General features: G+C 44.8%; 1 protein-coding gene across 1 annotated transcript in view; it reads left to right on the forward strand.

Moving 5' to 3' along the window:
* The first annotated feature begins 2828 nt into the window (after window positions 1-2828).
* The window catches only part of KL (klotho), a 41683-nt gene continuing 29191 nt past the window's right edge, over window positions 2829-15320 (forward strand). Inside the window, exon 1 of the mRNA XM_082700659.1 lies at window positions 2829-3685. Within this exon, the coding sequence (XP_082556785.1) occupies window positions 2867-3685 (819 nt within the window). The 5' untranslated portion in view covers window positions 2829-2866. The remainder of the gene's footprint in view (window positions 3686-15320) is intronic.

A 15320-nucleotide genomic window follows, 5' to 3' on the forward strand; every position in this document is an offset into this window, starting at 1 on the left:
TAAATTTTTAAAATTTCCCTTCCTTTCACGCATCAATAACTCCACCTTCACATTCAAAGCACAGCAGGGAATTAATCTCTTATTTGCCGGAGAACAAAGCATTGAACAAAACCCATATTTTAGAATTTGAAGGTGGTTGTGAGACACGAGAACCAAAATAAAACTGAACAAATGAGGAGGGGCACCTGCACATATTCACAGTTCAGGAATCCAGAATTTAATAACCATGAGCAAATCTTGAAAAAACAGCAAGTTCCAGAACTTTATCATGAATCTCCTTCTTTGATAAACTATCATCTGGGAATATCTCTGTGAATGCTGCAGTTCTGATGTCCACCTTAGAAGAGATGAACTTCAAATGTGAGCATTTAATCAGGTAGGTCTTTTCTTTTTAGTTACCACTGCAAAAAACAAAACAAAATAAAACAAACAAAAATAAAAACCCTCTCTCATTTTTTAAACTGTTGGTTAAATAAAAGTTACAGTAGATACAATCTGCCCTGAGCAAACAGACCATACATCAATAAGCCAACGCTTAAGTCTAAGCTATTTTCCAGGAGCCCCATGAAGCATTTCTAATAGAAACTTAACAAGCAAATGCTCTAGTCGTGGGCTGCAGAAGGGAAATGTGATCCCACAGGCAGACATAGCTTTTTCATTTAACTGGAAGTGAATGTGCCTGTGTCATTATGTGGCGTAATATTTTTAATTGTCGAGGTGTCACTGTTTGTTATTTCACATTTATTAAAAATGTAAATGCTCATGATAGGTCTTGTGCCAGTCTGATGGCTTAATCTTACTAATCATGATGATATATGCTAGCTAGAGTTGGGACCATTTAATAAGCTACTGGAATAAATTTGTTGTGCTTACATTTAAAGGAAATTAATAAAAACACCTGTGTCGGCAACACTTACACCTTTCTTGCTTTTGCATTTGTAAGAAACAGCACAAGGATGATCATTTAACAAGAATGGATGTACCTCAGTGAAGATCTTAGTCATTGAGCAGGGGTGCAAATGTGCCCAGAGTGAGGACTGGAGAGGAAGGGAAGGATATTAGCAGGATCTTACGTTTGTCTGTGTTTTCCATGACTGAGTCATCTGTGTATACATTTTCACATTTGCACTTCATGACCCTCTAAGGAGAAAGGGCAGATGTGCATTTTGCTTTTATTTTTTATTATATATATATAATAAAAAATATATATTTTATATATGAAAATATATATTTACATACATAAAATATATATTTTACATATATATTTTTAAGAGAAAGCAAAAGAAGGAACACAAGCAGGGGTAGTGGGAGAGGGAGAAGGAGGCTTCCTGCTAAACAGGGAACCCCATGTTGGGCTCTATCCCAGGATCCTGGGATCATGAACAGAACCAAAGGCAGACACCTAAGGACTTAGCCACCCAGGTGCCCCCAAACCTGTATTTTACAGATGAGATTCCTAAGGCTTGGAGAAAAGGCTGTTCCACCCAGGATTACAAAGGTGAGGTCCAGGCTGCCCATGCCCCCTGCCCCCAAATGGACATCAGTTACTCATAGACCATCTATATACACCTTCAAATGGAGATTGGGCCTCCACAGCTTCTCTCAAAGGTTCCCTGGCAACTGGAAAAATCTTTTGTTGTAGTGGGTGGGAGTGGTTGCTTGGCTAAATCCCTCCAGCCTTCTAGGCTCAAGTGGCATTCGTGGGATGAATGCCTCCAGCACAGCTGTGGGCACAACTTGCCACAGAGAAGTTGCTTGCTAAGTTCAGAGCTGAAAGCTACCATGTGATTATTCATAAAACAGATGCAAAAGGATAAAAAAAAAAGTGAACAACCGTTATTCAAAGTCGAAACCTTGGTACTTTGTTTTTTGTTTCTTTAGGTTTTTTGTTTTGTTTTGTTTTGTTTTTTTGTTTTTGTTTTTTGTTTTTTTTTCCTTTTAATAAGAACGATCAGAACTGTCATAACACGAACAGGCCACTTTCTCCTTCCTCTGGGCGCCACCTTCCATCCTCTGGGAAGAATTATTCTTCCAAGTAATTCTGCAGGTTCTAACTTAATAACAAGTACTGGCTTGAAATGGTTAAAAGGTAACTATATGAGGGACAGTAAAGCAAAGTGTCAAGGACACCCAAGCGTCTCCTTTGTCTTCCTTTCTGGACTGGGGCCTGGGGAGGGACCATCCATCCCTGTGCTACTGGGGCGGCTCTCCAGGAGAGCATCTTACCTAAAAACTCTAAGGGAAAGTCTGCCACGAGTCATTCTCTCATAGCATTCAAATTTCCCACCTGGCTTTCCCTACCTTGCCCTCGCCGTAAGATTTCAGCCAATTCCCAATCTGTTCTAGCAATGTCAGTCCGAAACTGTTTTCGGCCTCCCAGCGGGAGCAAGGAGAAAGCAGGTGCTTGTCCGCTGGCCGACTCCGAGAGAGCCCGCACAGAACCCGCGCAAACTCGGGGAAAGTTGGTGGGCCGCCTTCCCACCTCGAGGAACACCAGCTTGATGGCTTCTCCCAGGGGTGCGTGCGGAGGGGAACGAGAAGGCGGCGCGGACAGAACGTGGGTCCCCAGACATCCGCCGCGCCTCCCGGGAGCAGCGGGTAACAGGTGCCTCTTCTCCGAAGTCCAAGAGTGGCGCCCGCTGCACCTTTCCGGCTTGCCGCGCCCCTTCCCCGGCACTCGCTCGCCCTTTGCGCCCCCGCCCACCCCCACTCCAGGGCGGGGGGAGGCGCCGCCTCGCAGGTAATTATTGCCAGCGGGGCCCGCGGGGAAGCGGGGGTGGGCGCGCTGGTGGGGGCGGGCGGCGCGGCGGGGCGCGGGCATAAAGGGGGTGCGGCGCGGCGCCCCAGCGCCCTGCTCCCTCGCAGCATGTCCGCCCGCGCCCCACCGCGCCGCCTGCGGCCGCCGCCGCCACCATTGCTGCCGCTGCTGCTGCTGCTGGCCCTGGGAGGCCGCCGCCTGTACGCCGACCCGGGCGACGGGGCGCAGACCTGGGCCCGCTTCGCGCAGCCTCCGGCCCCCGAGGCTGCCGGCCTCCTCCACGACACCTTCCCCGACGGCTTCCGCTGGGCCGTGGGCAGCGCCGCCTACCAGACAGAGGGCGGCTGGCAGCAGCACGGCAAGGGCGCATCCATCTGGGACACGTTCACCCACAATCCCCCGGAGCCTCCGGGAGACCCTCCGGTAGCCGGCCTGCCGTCGGGCGCCCGGCCTCCGTCCCCGCCCGCTACCGGGGACGTGGCCAGCGACGGCTACAATAACGTCTTCCGCGACACCGAGGGGCTGCGTGAGCTTGGGGTCACCCACTACCGATTCTCGATCTCGTGGGCGCGGGTGCTCCCCAATGGCAGCGCGGGCGCCCCCAACCGCGAGGGGCTACGCTACTATAGGCGCCTGCTAGAGCGGCTGCGGGAGCTGGGCGTGCAGCCTGTGGTCACCCTGTACCACTGGGACCTGCCCCAGCGCCTGCAGGACGCTTACGGCGGCTGGGCCAACCGCGCCCTGGCCGACCACTTCAGGGATTACGCCGAGCTCTGCTTCCGCCACTTCGGGGGCCAGGTCAAGTACTGGATCACCATCGACAACCCCTACGTGGTGGCTTGGCACGGCTATGCCACCGGGCGCCTGGCCCCTGGCGTCCGGGGCAGCCCGCGGCTTGGGTACTTGGTGGCGCACAACCTCCTCCTGGTGAGTTCGAGGGGCCAGCCAGAGGGCCACGCGGGGAGACGGCCTCTGGAGACGCCAGGGGCGAGTGGGGGTCCTGAGCTTCCAGCCTAGACGACGAGCCCTTTGAAGTCATTCAGGAGGTCTCCTAGGATTCGCATTGGGGGGTGAGCTGAGTAGCTGGGGAAGCCTGGGAAGCCAAGCAGTTGGGAATGGGGAGTGAGAAAGGGGAGCTCCTTTCTCTGGGGAGCAGAAGCATCCCTAGAGGTATGGAGGGGACGCTTTCCTCATAGCACCTACCCAGCGAGTGAGGAGGGTGGATGAAAGAAACAGGCTTGTTAGGGAGCCTTGCAGATAGCATTACTCTCTGCGGCAGCCTGTGGAGAGGTCATGAGTTCAGTGTTAATCCAGTAAGATCTGTCCCGTGTGTGTGGCCCATGTACACACTGTAGCAAATGGGAAGTTGTCAAAATCACATCTCCTGGCAAGCCAAACTTCAACCCTTTGGAAGTTCTTTCTGCAGCAGGTACAAGGGCATCCATCAGCCATACTAACCATCAGGGGTGTGAAGACCCCTTATAGAATCTTAAACAGAGCCAGCCATAAAAATACAGAGTCAGCTACAGAATGCTGTAGATTGTGTCCTACACCTGTATTTCCATGATCCTTTCTCCCGTTCCAGGGATTCCGTGGGGATGAGATTATTACCCTGACACAATTGATTCTGATAGCCTTGTGCAAAGGCTTAATACCTTTTGATAGCTGGATTATTGATATGCCGCAATAAAGGCGCCTCTCAAATCATAATTCCTCCTGTTTCTCCTTCACTTAGTGCTCAAGATTAGGTCTCATGGATTTGAAGTTTCCTTTATAATGATGTCAGTTGTTGGTACATTTCGTACAGAGTTTCATATCATGAGAGAAAGCATTTTTTATGTGCAAACATTTTAATAAAAGTGTTGAAATGTCGAACTTCTGGTTGTGAGCCTACTGAAGACCTAGTTAAAATTGAGAATTAGGCCACATATTTTGAGCAAATTCAAGATGAAAACCACTTCTACACACTTTTTATGGAAGCCATAGATAATCAGGCAGAACAGCATTGGGTTATGAGGTGACTCAGTGCTTGAGTTGCCTCTAGTGTTGTGAAAATGGCTAAATTAGGCTGTATGTCAGCTCCTGTTTGCTACCACAGATCGCAGAAGAATGCTGGCTTTGTTGGACCAGAAAACGCTGATTTCATATGGGTATATATTTTTTCATTAAGATACCTTAGAGCCATGGTAGGAATCTTTTTCAGTCTGTCATTTTTTTTTAAGGGCTCAAAAGACCCTAAACATCACATGTTCATGGTTGGTGATAGAAAAGTTATGGGAAGAACCGGCCCCTCTTCTGAAAAGATCATAAGCAAATTTTAGTGCATACCAGAAACAAATAAGAGATTTGTGGACCAGCTGGAGGACCTAATAGAACATTCCTGCAAAATCACTCTAAGATTTAAATCACACAAGTTCTGTTTTTAGAGTGTGTAATAAACTGTGTGTGTATACAAAAGTCATCAATTTTTATTATAGTAACTTACATGAGCATTGCATTATAAGATCAGGAATTGGGACTGTAGGAGCTTTCTGGTACTCTGATATATGAAATAGTCATGCTTTTGACTCTTTTCCTCTTGTTTCTCTCTTATTTGACTTTTGGCCCTCTGATGAGATTTTCGGTTATATTTTTGTATCTTCACACAAAAAACTTGACAAACACTAACCATCCTTCCCAGAAGCACAGTGGACTTTGCATTCATAAGGAATTAGTAACAGGTGGCCCCTTGGTTTTGCCGATGCTGCAAACAAAATGCTAGTTGCTGTAAAATATTAATTTCGCTGTCAAATTTCTTTGGTTTGGAATTCAATCATTCTTGTATGTTATGAAGAGGGAACTCGTCATCATCAAGGACAGTATCTTAAGTTTTTCATATGAGATATTTTTGTTCTGTTTTCAATGCTCTTTCTTTGTGGATGTGTTAGGGAGAGGGAGGTAGGGAAGTTTTTATCTTATTTGAAAGATAAAACATATGCTGCAGACTTTGGTAATAGAACATCTCAGCCAGGGCTTAGATATTGCTGTCAAGGCCACTAAGCCCCTTAATATATAACTATATATAAATATTTATATAAATACATATTTACATAAATATAAACATGTATATTTATATGTATTTATTTTTGCATTTGGAGATCTGATGCTGGTGAAGGATGAAGCTAGCCAGTACCTCTTCCCTGTCCTATTCTGTGCCACTAATTTACAGGTGGGCTAAGGAGACCCCCTAAGGAGACTGAGAATTTGAACCAAGCTTCCTCCCCCTGTTACATCCCCCCCATTCAATAAGCAGTGTCTGATGGCCTGGACAGCATGAGGCAGGACAAACAAACTGCGGAATGAATAATGGGGTGGGGGGGCGGGGGGGGTGCTGCTCTGCTCACAATGGAGGTCTCCCTGTTCTTCCGGGTCCTGGTTCTGAGGTAAACCTTGAAAAGCAGTCCAAGTGTGTGTGTGTGGTGTGTGTGTGTGTGTGTGTGTGTGTGTGTGTGTGTGTATAAAAGAGATAAAGAGGGATAGAGACAGAAGGAGAAACAGAACTAAAAGAAGGGTTTCCCCACAGAGCTCTAGGAGCCCAGGTTGTTTTGCTCATCTGAGCAAAACCCAGAAAGAGGACACAGGTTTCCTTTGTGTCTTGAAGAGAGACTGCTATGCCTTCACAGCTTTGAAAATGATTCTTGATGTCCCCCAAAATACACTGAGGCCTATAGTTGGGACTCCAACCCCAGCAGTGCCTCTGAGTTTTTGTTCTGCCCATGGGTTTCTGAGAGGACCAGGACTCAGTTGAAGATACATGTGGCCTCCCAAGCAGGAGTCTAGCAAATGTTTGTACTGGGAACCTGTGGAAAAAGACACCATCTTTCATTTGAGGTGGGATGAGGAGAGAATACTTTGGACACTGATGGTGTCCAATACACACAAGGTTGGTATTGAGCAGGCTATGCATTAAAATCAAGGCTCCTGGCTTAGCTGATCTGTCTGCAGCATATGTCTAGACACTATTCTCTTTTCTTGACACACTTCCTCAGCATGGCTCTCTTGCTTCCCCCTCTCAGCTCACTGGTGATTCCTGTGTCCTCCATACCACACCTCTAGATATTGGAGGGCCTAGGGCTCCATTGGAGGTCTTCGTCTCAAGATTGACTCCAGGTGAATTCTTTGAATACTCTAGATCCTAATGACTCCAAGTTTTGATTCTCCAACCAGAACTTGTGCTCTGAGCTCCAGGCTTGGATGGACAACCACCTTCTCCACTTAGATGCCCAATGGGCATGCCACATTGAACACATCCAGAAGCAAACTCTCCTCTTCCCAATTCTACTATGGCAACTCTGTTCTTTCAGTTGGTTGAGCCCCACATCTTAACTCCTCCCTTTGTCTCACATCTTACCTTCAATCCATCAACAATCCTACAGCCCTTCCTACTTTCCAAATATATCCAGAGTCCAACCACTTCTCCCTTTTCCTCCAGCCCACAGATCCACGCCCCTGTCAGATTCTGCCTGGGTAATTGGAATAACTTCTTTACTGATGTCCTTGCTTCTGCCCTTGCACCCTGCAGGGTGCCATGATGGACATTCTCAAGGACACCATCATGTACAAACAAGACAAAGTCCCTTGTTTATTAAAATCCCACCTTTTCTTCAAGAACCATCTCATCTGTTCCATTTGGCTCCACACCTGAATGCCATCTCTTTCTTCTCTGGAATCCCACTGTGCTTCATTTCTGATGCCTCCTTCATATAACCATTAGCCTTCTTCTACTCTTCCATTAGCTGGGTGATTCTTTAAGTAAGGAAACCATGTTCGCTTCATCTATCCTCAAGTACCATATTGTCCTAGATAGGTGGTCAGTACGTACTCAGTATGTGGCTCCTGGCATTTAACAGCCTGATTTTTTTTCATTTTCCAAGTAAGAGTGAAGGCAATTTATCTGCCAGATACATGCTCCAATTATATATACCACATGCTTTTGGGAAGCGCTTTACCAATTTTCCTCTCATTAAAATATATTTGCTACATAGAAGGAGGAATCCACTGGGTTGAAAGTTAGTTATTTTGTAGAATAGTACTGAATTCCTGAGTGTGTTTCATCAGAAAATCTTCCAAAGGGCTTGACTCACTCCTCTTTGAATATCTGATTGAACATAGTGTTTTTTAAAGGTTACAGTTAAGTCCAAGAAACATTATAAGAATAGGTAAAGAACTAATAATTTCAAAATCATAGCAATATTTAACAATGTCAGTAGAAAAGTGGTAAAATACAAACTACTCAGCATTCAAATAATGTCAATGTGTACTTCTTAAGTACAAAATGAATGAATGCAGAACTGTGATTCTGACTACATAGTTAGTCATGCCTTTGGTGTATAGAATGCTTCTGAGTTATATTAATTTTTCAAACAACATAATTGTTCTGAGCCAGAATTTTATTAAAATTAATTTGTACAAAATGTGCCTTTCTTTCAATGAATGTCATCTTTTTAAGGCATGAAGGAAAGTTTAGGTGTAGGAGGAGAATAGAATACGTGCCTATTGGGAAGACAAGAAATAAAGAGTAGGTGAGTAAAAATACATAATTCCTGTCCTCCAGGATTCACATCTTCTCAGGAAACTGCTAAATTATACTTGTAATCCATACTTAAACTGATAAATATACTTATAAGAGAAGAAAGATATCTGTTTAGCTTATAAAATACTAAACAGATAATCTGCTTTTTATATATTCTACTTTATGTATTCTGGGTACAAAGTTAATCTGAAGGATCACTATATCTCTTTGCCTCTCTATCCTGGGGTAAACTGTTACTTAGCCTTGAGAGGCTCAACCTAAATATTCCCATTATGTGATAACAAGCAGTATGGATCATTCACTCATTTGTGACTCCTTGAAGTCACAGACTCTAGTATCGTATTTATTTTTATATGTTTAGTGCTTCTCTCAGTCCTTGGCACAGAGGAATATAATTGATTTAATTTCTAATGAAGGAATAAATGCAGATGTGAAATAATCTCTATTTATTTCAGCATGTCTTTTTCCGCCCTTTATCTATTAAGTAGGCTCCACACCTAGCATGGAGCCCAATGTGGGGCTTGAGTTCACAACCCTGAGTCTCAGTCAAGAGTTGGAGGCTTAATGGACTGAGGCACTCACGTGTCCCCTTTTTCTCTTTCTTCTAAACTGAATACTTGTACTCAGCTTTCTCATAGTGTCTGGGGGAGGAGCAGTGAGGAAAAACAGGGAAAACATTCCTACTCAGATAGCTATATGAACTTTGTGCGTTTCCAGGGCAAATAATAGACCTTTCATCCTGTGACAGAGAAAGGGGTAAGGGGAAGAATGTAACCTTGTAAGTGCCTGACCTGGAGGCTGCTCTGTCCCTCCCACTTGCGTCCCATTGGCAGGACTCGTTCACGTGGTGTAAGGAACCTGGGAATTCTTGTCCTGCTGTGGAACCGGAAGCTCAGCAAATAATTCTAATTATGTTGAAATTGGGTGGGAACAGATCATTCAGGACAACCAGCGATCTCTGTCAGACAGCCCACCTCCCAGATATATTGTGAGAAGGAAAACAAAATCATGAATGTTAACATGTTTTGAAAAATGTGAAGAACTCTGCAAAGGTGAGGTATGAATTTATTGTAAATCCTAATAGTAAAAAGAGTGAAAGTACATAGGAAATGGTCCTCTTAAGCTATTGAGAAGAAACGAATTAGGCAAATACTTTAGAAATTGTTGTCCCACTTAACTTCTTCATTTGCAACTGGTGGTATCCAGTGGAGTGAAATCTTTGCAGTTATTTCAATAGCATTTGACCAATTCAAATCACTTTTGAAATCATCTATTTTACATAAAACACATTACCCAGTACCTTTAGTTGGACCCAACTTGGTGTTTAAAAGAAGGATACCAAAGTTTATGACTCCTATAATTTGATAGATGACTAAACTAAAGATGAATATTTAGTGAACTCTAGTCTCCAAGTAGACTTTTTTCTTGTTTTAAGTATGGACTTCAGAACATCATCCACGAACCATTATCTTTGTGGTTTGATGAAATACTCAAAAGAAACTGAAAACAGGGACGTCCATAAAGCTTAAATACAATGGTTAAGTAAATACTATTTCCTTGTCTATAGTGCGCCTTTATTTGATAATTAGAATGGATTGGAATAATCCATTCTAATGGATTATTAGGGACTGAGGATAATCCCAGATCAAATTTTTCCTCAGAACAAACTGCTTACAGTGAACCTACTGGGGTCCTTTAGCTTTTGCTCGACTATTTGCAGCAAGAGGAGCTCAGCTCCTCCCAAGTAACCCACTCGATTTTATCTTTTATATTGAACGGGAAGCCTACCTCTCATTTCAGGGTTTCAGGACAGGACTCCCCCGTGGTTGGCTCTTCGCCTTTCCAAACCTCAAAGAGTAAAACTACTGCTTTTTGACGAGACAGCCTTTCAAATATCTGAAAAGGCCAGTCTGTTCTTCCTTAGTATTTTCTCTTCATACTAAAGTCTCCACCAAGAAGAATTAGAGGGAACTGGACAGGTAGCCAGGGCCCATTTCTTGGGAGCCTGCTGTGTGGTAGGCAGGCGTGTTGCTGAATTCCGAGACTACAAATGCGACCCTGGAGAGGTCTCTGTATCTTCTGACACTGGAGGATAAAGTGAAGTGGGACATGGAAAAGTTGATCCACGCGGGGGGGAGGGGGGGCTGGGCGAGGCCTGGGTCATGGTCAACGAGGAGCAGAGCCTTCAGACATGTCTCTGTCCCAGGATCATTAAAAAGGAGTTGGGGCGCCTGGGTGGCTCAGTGGTTTGGGCTGCTGCCTTTGGCTCGGGTCATGATCTCAGGGTCCTGGGATCGAGCCCCGCATCGGGCTCCCTGCTCCGCAGGAAGCCTGCTTCCCTCTCTCTCTCTCTCTGCCTGCCTCTCTGCCTACTTGTGATCTCCGTCTTTCAAATAAATAAATAAAATCTTTAAAAAAAAAAAAAAAAAAAAAAGGAGCTGGAGATGGGTGTGGACGACTGAGGATAAGGGGCTGAGTTGTCCAGGCTCGGAGTCCTGAAGAGAATAGGGACTCCTGGCTATATTTAGAGGTTCTTTTTGTAAGGGTCCAGGGGATGGCTCCAAAGTCACAGGGGAAGTGGGGGGGGGGTGGGGCTTAGGGAATGTACTTGGCCTCCAGGGTCCTGCCAGCCTTTTGGGGTTGCTTCTCCTCCTTCTTGCATGACGCCCCCATCTCTCTGGATTCCTCAGCGCGTGGTCTTCTCCCTCCAGCCCTTTCTCCGATCAGTGACCCTGATTCTCCCCTGGTGTTGGCATCTCTTTACTCGCTCTCTGGCCTTTCTGCAGGGGCTTGGGAGAGATGGGCAATGGTGCTAGGGTCTTTTGCTCAGGGCTCAGGTACATCCTCCCTGAAATGATCTGAAGTCAGTCAGAAGCCTTAGCATGGATATTTTCTAAGCACTCTCTTGAGGCGGCCTGAGAGACTCAGCTTCCTCCTATTTGCCTCACAGGGCTGTGAGCCAATCCCCTGGCCCTTTTCACCCTTCCTGATCAGGGTTCCATTTCAAAGCCTCCCTGAACAAACAGAGGACAAAAGGCTTCTCTCTGAGGCTGGGCTTTGCCCCAGGTATAGAGGAGGATGGGGTTGGTGGGGGAGGCTGGTGATTGGTGGCTTAAGGGTGCTCGGTCTCTCATGGGCACCAAAAGAAGGATAAGGTAAGACCCTCCCCTTCTATCACTTACAGATTAGTAGGGGAGAAACAGTTGTCAAGTAATGTATAAGTATCTTAATATAATAAGTACCAAGAGCAGTGGGGGTGCCAAGAAAGGAGGCATGGCTAAGAGTTTTGGGGGTGAGATCGGGGCTGGCAAACTTTTCTGCAGAGGGCTAGGTTTTAGGCTTTGTGGGTCATGCAGTGTGGGTCGCAAGTACTCAGTTGTGTCCGTGCCATGAGAGGGTGGCCATAAATGATGAGGGACTGAATGGGCTTGTCTGCGTTCCAGAACAACTTCAGTTACAAACATAGGCGTGGGCTCACGTGGCTCGGGCTGGAGTGCCGGCACCCCCCCAGTAGGGCTTGTGTCGATCTGGGAGAGCAGTGTGCCATGAGACAGAAGAGACGAGATGGCCATTCACCCCCAGCGTCAGGACTCAAGATGGCTGAAACATCAGGGGAAAGGGAGGGGAAGAAGCTAGAATTTGCCAAGACCTCTCTTAAAATCTGATGTACAGAAAACATTTGAGCTGCCACAAGTGTTCAGTGCACACTTCCGGTTCTGGACGCCACTAAATTTCTTAGTGATGCTGGTGCCCCCTCACTAGCATATTCCTGATGGCCTTGGTGCATGACCTGTCTCCCTCTGGTGCTTGTTTGAGACATAGAACTCTGGTGGATTACTTGGCCTTACGCAATACATTCATTCCAATAGGCCTACTTCTCTCAGCTTCTTATATTCATTCCTCCATCAGCTGTCAAGGAAGCTCAAGCATTTCTGCTGACTCAATGTTGGCCATCACTTTTTCTAGACTTCTCAGAGCATTCTAGCAACAAGTTTGCCCTGCCTCCTTAAGTCCTTGCCAAAACATTAACACACATTTTTGGAGAAAGTGCCCCCTAGTCAATGTATTCTATCTTGTCCTGTCTTATATCCCAGTCCATGAGCCAAGGGCCCTCAAAATTCAATCCCAGTGGTACTTTTTGGGTTTTTGCCAGTACATTTTAAATCTTGAAGCTACTTCGGTATATAATGCTTTCCTCCTCTGTCAGGCCCGGCTGTTTCCAGGTTTTAACCCCAGGATTTAATCCTCATTAGTGGTCTGTCAGCTGCTAAAGGAGGCATTGCTTGCCTTTGAAGGGCGAGGCCTCTTCAGCACAGCTAAGCACTGTGTCTAACTAGGGCAAGGAAGGCCATCTCTGTAAGTCTCTAAGCATTCCAAACAGTCTGAAGATCCCAGTCACTACTTCCCATGTTTCAGAGAAACATGACTGGGAAATGTTAGGTTTTCCCAATCAGGGCTCTTTCCCTGGTATAACACACCTACCCTGGTCAAGCATTTCCATATCCCTGGAGCTCTGCATCTCTACCAGGTCTGAGGTCTGAGGCTAAGTTGTGCCTATACTTCGACTGAGGGAGATAAGGGCCTCTCTGTGAACTTCCCGTGAGACCCTCTGCCTCTATATTCAGTCTTTGACTTTGGCTTCTTATGATCGCTCTATGGCGTCTCAGGACAGTACAGCAGGAACCCATCCGTTCCCTGGATGCTTGCACCTAGAACGTCATTCCCCTCCACCAGGACATTTCCCCAGGTTCCACTGATGAAATATTTGGCAATCAGGATACCATCTTGTGCCGGGAAGTTATTTACCCCCTAAATATCACTCAGAATGGCATTTTCTTTGCCTTCCAAGAAGTGAAACCTCACAGGTGTTTGTTTAGGTCTTCTGAGATGCGAATGTCAAGACAGGGTTAAATGTGCACAACATTTACTGAAGGACACAACTGTGAAGGCTAAAGAGGATGGAGCCACAGAAGGTGGAGACTTTAGACCGTGACACCTGTCTAACACCTGTGAAAGACAGTGGGCAAGGAATAGGTTTGGCTGGAAAGAGTCTCAGATGGCTGTACAGGTCTGAGAAGGATCCAGCCAGGCCAGCGAGGAGCCTTTGAGCCAATATTGCCCATTGAAGGGGTCACTGTCCTGCAAGAATGGGTCTGCATTAGTACCCCTACCATGTTTATTCATAAGGGAGAGTAGCCTGTGACAAGCAGGACCTCAGGGCCTGTGAAGTGGTGGCTACAAAAAGGGGAGCAACACTCCTCGTAGCAGAACTGAGCACTGTGTTTTCATGGCTACCGCAAACACCAGAAAGGGATGTCATTCAAAGAAGGGAATGAAAAGTATTTCCAACCAAAATTTTTTAAAAATATGTATTTCCAACCAGAATTTGAGATTTATTTAGACCACCAACCATTTATGAAGGTAAAATAATGAGATTTCAGGATACTCACCGTCTCAAAAAATAAATCTTCCATGAACCCTTTATGAACAACATAATGGAGACAAGAAGGAAGAAGACAAAATAGTAGGTCTAACCCAGGAACATGATGATGAATTGTCAACCCAGGAAGCCAACTGTACCTCAAAAGTAAGAACAACCATTCCAGCAGGGAAGAAGATTCTAGAAGTGTATCTCCAAGAAAAATATTAGAGACTGATGTGATTGTGTAGAAATTTCTGCTAACAGGCTATTGGAAAGTGTGGGAAGAATTAGCCATGGGCACAGACATACACACACACAAAACAAAACAAGGAAACAAAAACACAATTTCCTTTTTAACTTTAAGGAAAACAAAAATAAGAAAGAAAACAGAGTCTTAATTACCATGTTATAAAGCCCAGCTGTGAGTAATAGTCATGTTGGCAGAATGATGTCAGTATGGAGGACTGCTGTACCCAAAATCCAAAACCTGTTCTAGAGCTGAACTGCCTGGGTCAGAGAGCGAAGTCCTCACCTCCCATAAGTCAGTGAATACTGTCGAGAAAGTATGGAAGTATGGAAATGTGTAAGTTTCAAAAGTCAGAGGAGTCAGTGGTGTTTACCTTTGCAAGGGAGATTGGGAAGACTGGGGAGGAGGAATAGGGCAGAGAACTGTGATTGTTGTTAGAAGCTGCAAAAAATAAAAAGAAAAAGGAAATATTTTTGTCATCACTTTAAAACTTAATTTATTAGCTATAGCACATATTTACAGCATTTCAGTCTGTAGGACTCTTGTTGCAGTGAGCTTTTTTGCAGCATTTCCAAATTTTCAGATTAATGCTTTGTGAATTTTCATCCTTTTGATGATAAAAATGTTGAAAAGAAATAGGGCTGTGAGTCAACTCTGTGGGATGTTGTTAGTCACCTTCTTTCAGCGGGACATCTCCTATTAATCAATGTTGCAAACATCTGTCAGTGTTTGACAGTAAGCACCTAGTAAATTTTTGTTTAATCAATGAATACTCTTAAAATATAGCTTTCCAACCTTGATTATTCAAGCAGACAGTACTATGATAGATAGATAGATAGATAGATAGAACTCTTTTCTTTTTTTGACCTCAAGAATATCATAAGAAGTTCTGGAAGTTGTGAAAATTATTACACAGAGAGATACATCTATTGCATTCCAAGCAATACCATAAAATTTATTTGAGGCTAATTGGGCAAACTTCTGTTATTAATCGACGTTGCTTCCCCAGTATCTTCTCTTCTTCAGTGCTGGCTGATGTAATTTTTATTAAGCCATTACATAACTTCAGTTCTGGGTCTATTATTTCAAAAATCCACACTTTCTTCCATTTTAAAATTAAGAAAATGTTCATTGTTCAAGCATTGTATTTTCCATGACCCCTCAAAGTAACTGATGACTGTTTCATAATTGTAACTGCAAATTCTTTTGCTCGGGCCTTCTTGGAGATGATGAATTTGGAATGGCTTACAGACTCCTGATGTATTTTCATCTCACAACAGTAAGTAATTCAAGCTCAAGAACACAGCATAGTCTGAGGATA

The sequence above is a fragment of the Mustela nivalis genome (assembly GCF_964662115.1).
Source record: "Mustela nivalis genome assembly, chromosome: 15".
NCBI lineage: Eukaryota > Metazoa > Chordata > Mammalia > Carnivora > Mustelidae > Mustela > Mustela nivalis.